The sequence below is a fragment of the Miniopterus schreibersii genome, assembly GCF_964146895.1.
Source record: "Miniopterus schreibersii genome assembly, chromosome: 4".
Lineage (NCBI taxonomy): Eukaryota > Metazoa > Chordata > Mammalia > Chiroptera > Miniopteridae > Miniopterus > Miniopterus schreibersii.
In genome coordinates, this window is record NC_138105.1 from 77402120 (window position 1) to 77413698 (window position 11579).

The following is an 11579-nucleotide window of genomic DNA, read 5'->3' on the forward strand; positions in this document are numbered from 1 at the left end:
ATTCTGAAGCAGACACTGGGTGGCAGATGCTAACAGTATTTGGCTTTTTTTTTTTTTTTAGCACTTTCTAGGTGCCTGGACCTTCATTCCTTTCTCTGGGAGAACATATGGAATAGAAATTCCTGGCTGCCCCTCTGGAGTGCAGCCCTGGCCCCTGGGGGGGAGCCGTGTCCCTCTCTGTGCTGTGATGTTTGTTCACGCACACCAGGAACCAGGAGCCCCACCCCTGCCCCGTCTCCCCATTTCACCAGCCTCAGAATAGGGTCTCAGCAGATGCTTTTGAATGGGTCAGTGGGCAGATATTGTATTATCTTTTCCTGGTCCTTTAGGTACCACATGTGCCTTTAGAATGCAAAGTTTTTTTCTACTACTCTTTCTTATTTTGAGAATGGAGGGCTGGAAATCCCCAGCTGTGTCCAGGTCATGGGGATGGAGGGAGGCTAGTGAGGCTGCAGGGGCTGGGCTGGGTGGGGCTGTTCTCTGCCAGGATGCTCACTGGGGTCTGAGGTCTCCTTGCCAGGCTCAGCTCGATCCCTTCACTTTTGTTTTCTAGTCCTGGCCCAGACCCCAGATCCCAGATCCCAGTTCCCAGATCTGTGCCTCTTTATCTGAATGATCTTGGGCAAGTGGCTTTCTCCCTCGGGTCCCAGTGTCCATCTGAAAAGCCAGGTGCTGAACTAGATGTGCTCTGTGCCCAGGGCCCTTGCGACTCCCGTCACCTGATCCTGCAAGCTCACCTAGGACAGCAAGCGTATTTTCCACTCACTCCCCTGCTCCTCCCTCAATGAGAGGACAGGCCAGCAAGGCAGGCTGATCCTGTTTTGTCTTCTTGGGGGAGTATTTGAGTAAGGGGCTTGACCAACCCTCACTCCATTCTGGCCAGTTCATTGCTGGTGCAGAGTTTATATCATTGACGTGGCACCTGCCTATAGCATCACCGTTCTGGAACCAGAGGGGACTTGCTCAGGTCACACAGTGAGTGGCAGAACAAGGCCAGAGACCCAGGTCTTCCTGGTTTCCGAGCCAAGGCACTTTTCTCCATCCTTCCCCTTTGAAGGGCGGACAGCAGTTATGCAACTTGTGTGGAGTAACATGACAACACACAGCAGAGGGCTCCTCCTGCTTATTTCCACTACGCTTCTCAGGCCTGTCCGCCAGGCTGCTCCGGCTGACCCCTCTGCCGGGGCTGCCGGGCCCGGCTGATACCTGGAGCTGATCGGCTGATACCTGGAGCTGATCGGCTGATACCTGGAGCTGATCGGCCGATACCTGGAGCTGATCGGCTGATACCTGGAGCTGATCGGCTGATACCTGGAGCTGGTCGCTGCCCTTCCTGCTTCCGGGGCTCGCTGCTGGCTGCAGCTGTGTTTTCTCAAGCGCGCTCTGCGAGGTAGAACTGGTTCTTCAGTGAGCCACGGCTTCCATTGCCAAAGACAGACGTTTAAGAAGTGCCTCGTAAAACCAAGTTCAACAGGCTGCTTTCCTGAAGGACTTCCAGAGCCTTTAATACACCGATGTGCATGATAAATTTATAAGAAGGGAGAATTAAAATGCAAAGAGTGGGAATTTATTATTGGGAAATGGAGAGCCATGCAGCTAGGTCTTGAGCAGGAACTGAAACCCAGGACCGGAAAGGCGGTTTGTGAAATTCTGTCTCCAGTTTTTTTGGGTTGTTTTTGTTGTTTTTCCCCTACTCTGCCCTCTTTCCATGCATTCTACTTCATTTTATTTTTCCTTTTTTTCTTTTTTCACCTTCTCCCTGACGTTTTAAAAAATTATGGTAAAATGCACATAACATCATAGGAACCATCTTAACTATTTTTAAGTGTGCAGTTCAGGGGCCCTAAGTACATTCACATTGTGCTACTATCCCCACTGTCCAATGTGTAGAACTCTACAAGTTGCAAAACCAAAACTCTGTTCCCTTTAAATTTTTTAAAAAATTTGTTGATTTATTTTTTTAGAGAGAGATAAACATCAATTTGTTGTTTCACTTATTTATGCATTTATTGGTTGATTCTTGTATGTGCCTTGATCAGGGATCAAGTTGGGATGCTCTAACCAACTGAGCCACCAAGCCAGGGCAACTTTGTCCCCTTTAAACACTAACTCCCCCCTCTGTCACCCCTTTGGCCCGGCAACCACCATTCTACTCTTTGTCTCGATGAATTTGACTGCTTTAGGTACCTCATATAAGTGGAATCATACAGTATTTGCCCTTTTGTGACTGCCTTATTTTACTTAGCATCATGTCCTTTAAGCTCATCCACGCTGCAGCATGTGTCAGAATGGCCTTCCTTTTTAAGGCTGAGTAATAGTCCATTGTACGGATGGACTACATTTTGCTTATCAATTCGTCTGTCCATTGATGAGCACTTGGGTTGTCTCTACCACCCTGAATTTGTCTTCTTCTTTGGTCCACAGGTAGATAGAAAATGCCCGGCTCTCAGTTGTTTGTTTTACTGGCAGAATCATTGAACAGGAAAAAGAAACTAAACTGATGATTTCCTTTCTGGCTCCAGCCTCTTCTGCCTCACTTCTTACCTGGCTGCCCCCCTGCTTCTCTCGGCCTCCCTGCTGGAAGGCACCATGACTGTCAGGGAAGAGCTGATGTTGCAGCTCAAGTCCAGAGACCTGGTCACTCCTGGTCTCTCCTCTGAGCTCCTTTTGGGCACCCTGAACTGTCTGTGTTATTCTCCCCTTATCTCCCACTTTCCTTGTTTCCCCATGGACTTTTCCTGTCTGTGTCCTGGTGCCTGACCCAAGTGGGTGCCCCCTGCAAGCAGAGAAAGAAACAAAGGTGCTGTAGGACTAAAGAGGCTCTGGCCCAAAGCCTGGCCACCACGGCTGTGATGGGCCCAGAGGGGCTTTGACTGGATCCTCCGAGCTCACTGGCCACTTGCGTCTCTCTGTTCTAAGCATGTGTCGTTAAATGTGGCCTCCCTTTAAGTGGAACACCCACGGAAGATAGAGAAATCTGCTGAGTATGCAAAGATACCCAGTTGTTCTTCTCTTTCCCATAGGAGGATGGTGGGTTTTGGTTCAGTAATATTCACTCCTCCCATGTCTCACCCCTAATTTTGAAAGGGGGAGGTGAGAAATCAATCCGGAATTTCCCCTGTAAGTTTACATGAACAGCTTTGTAAGGGAGTGACCCTCCTGAGGCCTTCACATCCATAAAGGGTGGGTAGGAGCGGAGTTGGTCATTGTTGACTGCCCGTCCATACCAGGTGTTTCCATGTTACTGTAATCTGCCGGTGGCTCTTGGGGGGATTTCTTCATGCCCCCAAATTAAGGAACCTGCTCAAAGCTCCAGAGCTAGAATTCAGATAGATGGAGTTGGCTGGGATGGCTGGCTCTAGAGCCTTGGCACCATGTGCCCCACTGCTTTCTTCCTCCGCCCCCTCCACACACACTGCCTTCTCCCACGCACCCCCTCCTCACATAACCGGAGGTGACTCCCTTACTGCACAGGCTGGATGGAGGTCGTTACTAGAAAGTGCTAGGACTGGGAAGGGTCTGGTTCTCCAAACTGAGTGATGGTGGAGACTGGCAAGTTCAGTATTTGCAGGGCAGGTTGGCTGGAGACTCAGGGAAGAAAGAGTTGATGCTGCAGCTCAAGTCCAGAGACTGTCTGGAGGCAGAATTCTTTCTTCCTGGGAGGACATCAGTATTTTTCTCTTTAGGCCTTCAGAGGATTAGGTGAGGCCCACCCACACTGTGGAGGGTAACCTGTTTTTCTCAAAGTTACTGATTTAAAGGTTAAGCTCATCTAAAAACTACCTTTACAGCAACACCTAGACTAGTGTTTGACTGTGTTTGGTGCCAGTGTGGGTAACATGGCCTCACCAGGTTGAAGTATTAGATTAATGGCCACATCTACTTAAGTGCCTGGGAAGAATGATAGCGCTAACAGATGGGGAAAGCCAGTCTCTGCCTCCAGGAAGCGAGACTACACATGAAAAAATTAAGACCACCACCATTGATATTTAGGTGCTGTGTTTTAAAGACAAAGTGTAAAAAGTATTTAGAGGAAATGAGAGGGGTTCTAGGTATTTTTACCATAAGCATTTTCACTGCAAAAATTTTGCTGTAAGGCAGTTTCACTCTAAAAGATAAAAATAGCTAGTTGACAGTTCGGTTTACATTTTGGCAGGCATCATGTATTTAAGGTAGTTGTGAGTTTGGTTTCATTTCTCCATTGACAAAGTTCTCACATTTACTCTCATTTTTATATTACATAAATCTCAGCCCTCATAATGGTCTATACAGTGACAAGGTCATGTGGTGGTCTTAAAATAGTGGATGGTAACAAGTATGTATAAAGCAGATTACAAGACTGCGTGTGAAGCCAGATTGCATCCTATTGTAGAAAATGATCACGTATCAGTTTACAAATCCTTTGGGGACCATAGTCAACCCTCACACCTGTCAGCACCAAAAGTTTATCAAGCTTTGCAAATAGCAAAGAGTTCACTACTGATTCACGACAGTCTTCAAGAGCATTATTGATTTTTTAGCTGGAAACTGACACCTCTCGCAAAGAAGGAAGAAATTGTAGCAAAAAAGAAAAGGTGTGATGCCATATGAGGAGACAGATCAACAAGCAAATAAACATATCATACTAAAGACTTGGAAGACAATGCATTTTCATTTTGTGCAATAAAGTCTTAAATTTTTCATGTTTTATTGTGTCTTTTTTAATGTCCCTCTTTTATTTTTTAGTATTTTTTACAGCAAAATTGCCTTGTGGCCAGTTATAGTGCCACAAAAATGATTGTGGCAAAGATGTTACAGCAAAATGCTTATCGCAAAAATGCCAGGCATGGGCTGGAGAATTCTGGGGCAATTTCATGGTAGGGGCTATACAGGAGCTTTCAGAACATGAAGGTCTCAGATAAGTGAGGACATGGAAGAGTTTAGAACCAGAGTGGGAACAATAGGATAATAATAATGATACTCAGTTTTTTAAAAAATATGTTTTTATTGATTTTAGATAGAGAGGAAGGGAGAGAGAGAGAGAGAGAGAAATTGACGAGAAAAACATCAATCGGCTGCCTCTTGCATGCCCTCTACTGGGGATCAAGCACCACCCAGGCATGTGCTCTGACCAGGAATCGAACCAGTGACCTTTCGGTGCATGGGACCATGCTCAGCCAACTGAGCCACATCTGCCAGGGCAATACTCAGTTCTTATGTTTGACTAGGTAGGTCTCTGAGTTTATTGAAGATATTCATGTGCAGTGCTTCATTTAATGCTCATGAAAACCTGTTTTGTATTTTTAAATTTATCAATTGCAGTTGACATTCAATATTATATTCGTTTCAGGTGTGCAGCGTAGTGGTTAGACATTTATATAATTTATGAAGTGATTCTTCAGATAATTCTGCTACCCACCTGACACCATACATAATTATTACAATATTATTGACTCTCTTCCCTATGCTGTCCTTTATATCCCCAGGACTATTTAAAAAAATATATGTTTATTGATTTTAGAGAGAGAGGAAGGGAGAGGTTGAGAGAAAAACATAGATTGGCTGCCTCCTGCACGCCCCCTACTGGGGATCAAGTGTGCAGCAACCCAGGCATGGGCCCTGACCAGGAATGGAACCTGCGACATCTCCGGGTATGGGAGGACACTGAACCAACTGAGCCATACGGGCCAGGACTATGTGTTTTTGTTTTTTTTAATAGAGGATCTCGAGGCCCAGAGAGGTTAAGGGACTCATCAGAGGTCACACAGCTTGCCAGTGGCTGGGCAGGTCTTCCTACTCTGAATCCTGCCCCTCATCCTTACCCCCATTTGCTGGGTATAATGAAATCCTTGTGAATGTGCGTATGCCTGGGAGGGAGAAGTGACGCGTGAGCAATCCAGGAAGGAGGGGATCAGTGTTTTCTTCACCAAGAAATTTTGTGAAACTATGAAAATGGACTGTTTTCTCTCACTCTCTCTGGGTCTTCCCTCTTTACCACCCTCATTAACACCCCTCTTTTCTTGTCTTGCTGTCCTCCCCCAGACACGAATGCAGAGTTTGAATCCAGATCCCAAAGCCCAGTACACAAGCATCTACGGAGCCCTCAAGAAAATCATACGGACTGAAGGCTTCTGGAGGCCCTTGCGAGGGCTCAACGTGATGATGATGGGCGCAGGGCCGGCCCATGCCATGTATTTTGCCTGCTATGAGAACATGAAAAGGACTTTAAATGCTGTTTTCCATCACCAAGGAAACAGCCACCTAGCCAACGGTATTTGAAAGCATTTGTCTGGAGTTAGAAAGTTATGTCCTCAACAGACCCTTCCCCAGGGTTCTCCTCCCTGTGACCCAGCAGCCTGATGCCTCGTCTCCGCCACGCTTGCTTATGAATAAAGAACTCTAGAGTCGTGTGTGTGCGCACACACCCAAACACACGCACACGCACACACATGCTTTTTTCAGTTCCCCTTCTTCGCTTTTTGGAGCCTGGGGAAATTGGTGCCAGAGGTGTTTCAGTTTTCATTGTTGTGTGGGTTTTTTCGTTTTGTTTTGTTTTTGTTTTGTTTTTTTAAACATTCAAAAGCCATTAATGATCAGATCTAGGAAAAACACCCTGAATAGACACAAAACTTTTGAATGCTGGATTCCAAAACAAAAGTTATCTGGACAGCTTCTTTGAGACTATTTAAAAACTGGTTCAACAGGTCTCTACAACGTCAAGATCTAACTAAGCTTTAAAAGGTCAAGAAGTTTTATGGCTGACAAAGGATTTGCTCCAGCGCAGACGACCTTTCCCACCTTAAGCTTCTGGGGATTTGGGAATTTCGCCCCCATGCTCTTCTGTTTGTTTGAGTTGCATCTCTCTGCGATCAAGGGCTGACATAGTTTTCTTTTGTTGTGTTGAGGGAGCTGGGTGGGGGCTGGAGTTTGGAGCGCAGCTCTTACCCAGACATGTCTTACTGGGCTCGCTGAGTGGTTATTTTTGCTTCCTGTTTGGGGTTTGGGTTTTTTGGTGTCTGTTTGGATGTGGAATGGGACTGTGGATGCAGTATACGGTGTTCTTATTTTAACAATTAATTGTTAAACAATGGAGAGGTGGATGTGACCAGCAACAGTTTTTTCCCTTCTCTTTATGTTCTGCTCAGAACTCACAAGTGTCCCTCCCATCAGCCAACCTAGGCAGTAATAACTATAGCTGGCTGGTTTGCAGACATCTGTTTTGCTTTTTAAAAATTGGGCGTTAATTGCATTTATTGAGATGGTCTGAGGCCATCCCTGAGTCCAAGGCTCTCCTTTTGCTGAAACTGCCTTATGTAATGGTTTCACTCCTTGGTCACTGAACCCCTTGACTGTGGTTTGATGGCACTCAGTTTATGCCCAATTCTGCCCAGTGCGTTAACTACTTCCCTGTGGTGTGCGCTCTGGTTGCACTTTGATCTTTCTGGGGATAGTCATAAGTGTGTGTAGAGGGAGGGGGTGTATGTGCACTCCTGAAGCCTTATCCTGGGGTCCCTCATTTCTTTCACTTTCCAGCGGGGCACTCTTAATTAGTGGGCAAGTGATCCCCAGAGAGAGGAAACCCAAATCCAAGAGCAAAACCCCAGGCCTGAACCAGGCTTTTGAAATTCCTGGTTCTTGAAGCCAGGTGATTGGGTCAGCCATCTCCAAGACAAGTTCTGTCTTTGCAAATGGACCCTGAAAATCTACCACGTGCAGGTCTTCCTCTTCCTATGCCCATTTGCTTAAAAATGCCTTGGTTTTATTAAGAAATTTTCTTAAGGATTTTTTTTCTGGCGGTTTCTCTCTCCCAGCTGTGTACATGGTGTTGTTCCCTCTGATTGACCCAGCGTAAGGGCAGAGTGAGTTCATCGGTAGACAGAGGTGAGGGACAAGCTAGAATTTAAGCCTAGACAGTGGGAAAAGCCACAAAGTGGCATCCAGCATTAGCAGGTTGAACCTTTGCCCAGGATTGACTACCAGAGAGAAAATGAGGTTTCTACAAGATGAAAACGTGGGTACCTGTGCTTGTTCCCTTTTGCATTTTTATCTAGTGTTGCCATGATTACTTGAGGGTTTTAAGGGTCAGCGCTCACCTGGGTGGAGTTGGTAGTGAATTTTTCTGCTTAGAAAACTGCGCCCAGGGTTCCGTCTGATTTTTAGGTTCCAGGAACTTTCTCAGAGCGCCTGGTCCCAGAGGGTAATTTTCTGGAGTTTGTTTTACAGGGATAGCTGGGAGTATGGCCACCCTGCTCCACGATGCAGTAATGAACCCAGCAGAAGGTAATGTTTCATGGTCCCAGGGAGTGGCAGTGGGGATGCCAAAGGGGCAGAAAAAATGGGGGTGGGATGGGGGACGGACAGAGGTCAGGCAAGGGGACTCCTGGCCCCCAGCAGAATAAGCAGACACACACACACACACTTACCTCTGGCCTTGTCAACCTTCCTCAACCCTAGACAGATTTAGGGGGAATCCATCAAAGGTCCTTCATGGAGGCATATGTTCAATTTACTTTTTTAAAAGGAAGTTGAAATTATGGAGAATTTCAAACATTTGCAAATGTAGAGACGAGAGTATTTGAACCCTCACGTATGCATCGCTCTAGCGTTAGAGGACAGTTCTCAGCTGTGCGGACCTGAGTTCCATCGGCTTTATCTGTGTCCTGGTGGCCCCAGCAGCCTGGGTCTGAACAGCGACGCGCCTTGGGACCTGGTGCTGGCCTGCTTTCAGCTGGGTTAGGCTCTGTGAGATGAGGGGCTCTCTCCCCACCTTTCTCCCCCACAAAACAGCCCCTTTCCAGAAGGGAGAATTAGAGGTAAAAATGTCAACATTTTAAGTCTTGTCTTACAAGTTTGTTTTTGTTTTTTGAGGTTAAGATTTCTTATTTGTACTCAGCTGCCTCCCGTGCCCTAGCAGGCAGGGGACTTGTTCTGTCCTTCAGGGACGTGACGGGTGCGACTGGGAGGTGGGTTTCTCTCTCGTGTGTGTTTAAGGCGATTCATACAGGGACCTGGTCAGTGACCAGTTAGCCCACGCCAACCGGGCAGGAACTTTGTTTCTGTTTTTCAAAGGAGAAGAAAATGAGTTTCAACTCCCACATCTTCTCCTTGACATTATGTTGATTTAAGGACTTTGTTTCTTTAACAATAAAGGAAAGCAATCTGTGTGTGTGCATTTTGGCAATGCGTGGGGATGGCTGCAGCTCCAAGCTTGAGGGACCGCAGTTGGCTCGCATTTGCCTCGTGACCTTTGACCCACAGTTCCTTTTGTATTAACAAAGCCGGGTCTTCCCTGGAGGCTCTCAGTGGACGCGGGCTGACATCCTCCTAGTATCTTCCAAGAGCACCGTGACACAGGAGCTAATGACACTGCCAGACATACAGACCAGGAAAGAAAAGATGGGACATGTGTCCAGGAGATGTGTTAAGGCAGAGGGGAGCAGCAGGGCCGGGCAGGACTTAGGTTTGCGGTGGGAGTGCTGCCCCCGGCCACCTTCCTGGAGCTGGCCCCCTATGGTCTCGGGCTGGGGTGTGTTCTCTCTCTCTGTGACCTGTTACCAGTGTGTCTAAACTTGCTTGTTTTTCTTTATGGCTTGGCTTCCCATTGCACTCCGACCCGGGGTGGGCCCAACCAACCCACTGCCCCCTGCCTGCCCGTCCGCCCTGCCCCGCGCCCACTGCAGTCGTGAAGCAGCGCATGCAGATGTACAACTCGCCGCACCGCTCGGCCCTCGGCTGCGTCCGGGTCGTTTGGAGGACCGAGGGCTTGAGGGCCTTCTACCGGAGTTACACCACGCAGCTGACCATGAACATTCCCTTCCAGTCCATCCACTTCATCACCTATGAGTTCCTGCAGGAGCAGGTCAACCCTCACCGGGGCTACAACCCGCAGTCCCACATCATCTCAGGTGGGCTGGCCGGGGCCCTGGCCGCGGCCGCCACCACCCCCCTGGACGTCTGTAAGACCCTCCTCAACACTCAGGAGAACATGGCCCTCAACCTGGCCAACATCAGCGGCCGGCTGTCGGGCATGGCCAACGCCTTCCGGACGGTGTACCAGCTCAACGGCCTGCCCGGCTACTTCAAAGGCATTCAGGCCCGCGTCATCTACCAGATGCCTTCCACTGCCATCTCCTGGTCCGTCTACGAGTTTTTCAAGTACTTCCTCACCAAGCACAAGCTGGAGAATCGAACTCCATACTAAAGGAACAGGCTGTGGGCAGTGATTCCAGAATCTTGTATTTTTCAAAGGTTTTCCCTGCCTGATTCCACGTCCTCACTCACACCAAGATTATTTTCGCAGGGTGTTCTCAGGGTGGGCCTTCGGTCCCCCGACGCCTTACAGAGAGGAGAGGATGGGACAGCCGCTTTCCAGGAGGCCGTCCCATCCGCAGGGACATCCGAGGTGGTGGTAGGTGGGGAACGACTTTGGAAGGGGAATGTCTTCCTCTTCCCTCCCCTGAGAGGAATGTAGCTTTTCAGCTTCACTGGGGCAGGCCCCTCCCTAGAATCAGGTCACATGGGAGGCAAGAAAACGTGCAGTGACTGAACACATTAAAGCAAAAAGCAAACAAAATTATGTATATAAAAGTTCCAGGACACAGGATAAAATAGATGGATAATGTTTATTCTTTATTTTTCTATGTAGAAGTTTTTGGGTTTGTGTGTGTGTGCCTGTATGCGTGTACGACTAAGTGTGACAGCTGGGACTGCAGAGCTGTTTTTAGAAACAAGGGCTGAATTCTTCCATCGGCTTGAGTAAAAAGGCACCAAAGTCATACATTGCTCAGTGTGGCCTGAAGTTGTGTTGAGCCCCCAAATGGAAGTTTCACTTGAATGTAAAATAGTAAATAAAAGTTTATATTTTGAATTTTTCCTTTTATGGGGAGCGGGGGAAACGTCCGATGAAAACAATCAGAATAATATGTATGTTTCAGCTACTTTTTCTTCTTTCAGTCACCTTCGTGTGCCTTTAGCCTTTGTGTTTCCTTAAAATTCCAGGACCAGACACCTGGCCCTGGGACGTTTTCTCTCGCTGTGCGCGCACACACGTGCCGGGGGACAGCATCACACGCGGGAGGACAGGGGCCCCAGCAGAATTATGGTGACTAGGCTTACACCTGCTGAGACCATCTCCTTCCCTGGGGATGGGAGCGTGTGCCTCCCTGGGCCAGCACTTGGAAGCCCTTGAAATGCCAGCGTCTGGCTACTTGTTTTCAGGCAACTGGGATTAGTCCTTCCATTTCCTAGGACTGCTTTCTGCATCCACCTTTTAACTCAGGCGCTCCAGGTGTTCTTGTTTGTGTGTGTTTTGACTAAATCTCCCGATCTGTTGCCCTGTGCAGTTTTAGGGATTTCAAAAAACATAGCAAGTGTATCTACGACATTTGTCTGTCCCCCCGCCCCCGTCAGAGCCTCTGACTGAACAGTACAGAAGGCAGGCCCTCTGTCCAGGGCCCAGCTGCTGAATCGAGGCCCAGACCCTCGTGCACAAGTCAGGATGCCTCTGGAGCCTTCTTCAGCCTCCAGAGGTCCCCGTCAGCTGAGAACACGAGGCCTAACTGCCTTGTTTTCTGCAATGGTGAGTCTGAGCCAGTTTATCA

The 11579-nt window shown here is 48.0% G+C and overlaps 1 protein-coding gene across 4 annotated transcripts in view; it reads left to right on the forward strand.

Moving 5' to 3' along the window:
• The window catches only part of SLC25A37 (solute carrier family 25 member 37), a 106647-nt gene extending 95801 nt beyond the window's left edge, over window positions 1-10846 (forward strand). For 2 of the 4 annotated variants that reach the window (XM_081137422.1, XM_081137421.1), the window contains exons 2-4: window positions 6022-6250; window positions 8203-8259; window positions 9660-10846. In XM_081137422.1, coding sequence (XP_080993548.1) covers window positions 6028-6250; window positions 8203-8259; window positions 9660-10180 — 801 coding nt within the window. In that variant the 5' untranslated portion in view covers window positions 6022-6027 and the 3' untranslated portion in view covers window positions 10181-10846. Of the gene's footprint in view, window positions 1-6021; window positions 7991-8202; window positions 8260-9659 lie in introns of those variants that run through there. The other 2 variants (XM_081137423.1, XM_081137424.1) reach the window with 2 other exon arrangements.
• The last annotated feature ends 733 nt before the right edge of the window (window positions 10847-11579 follow it).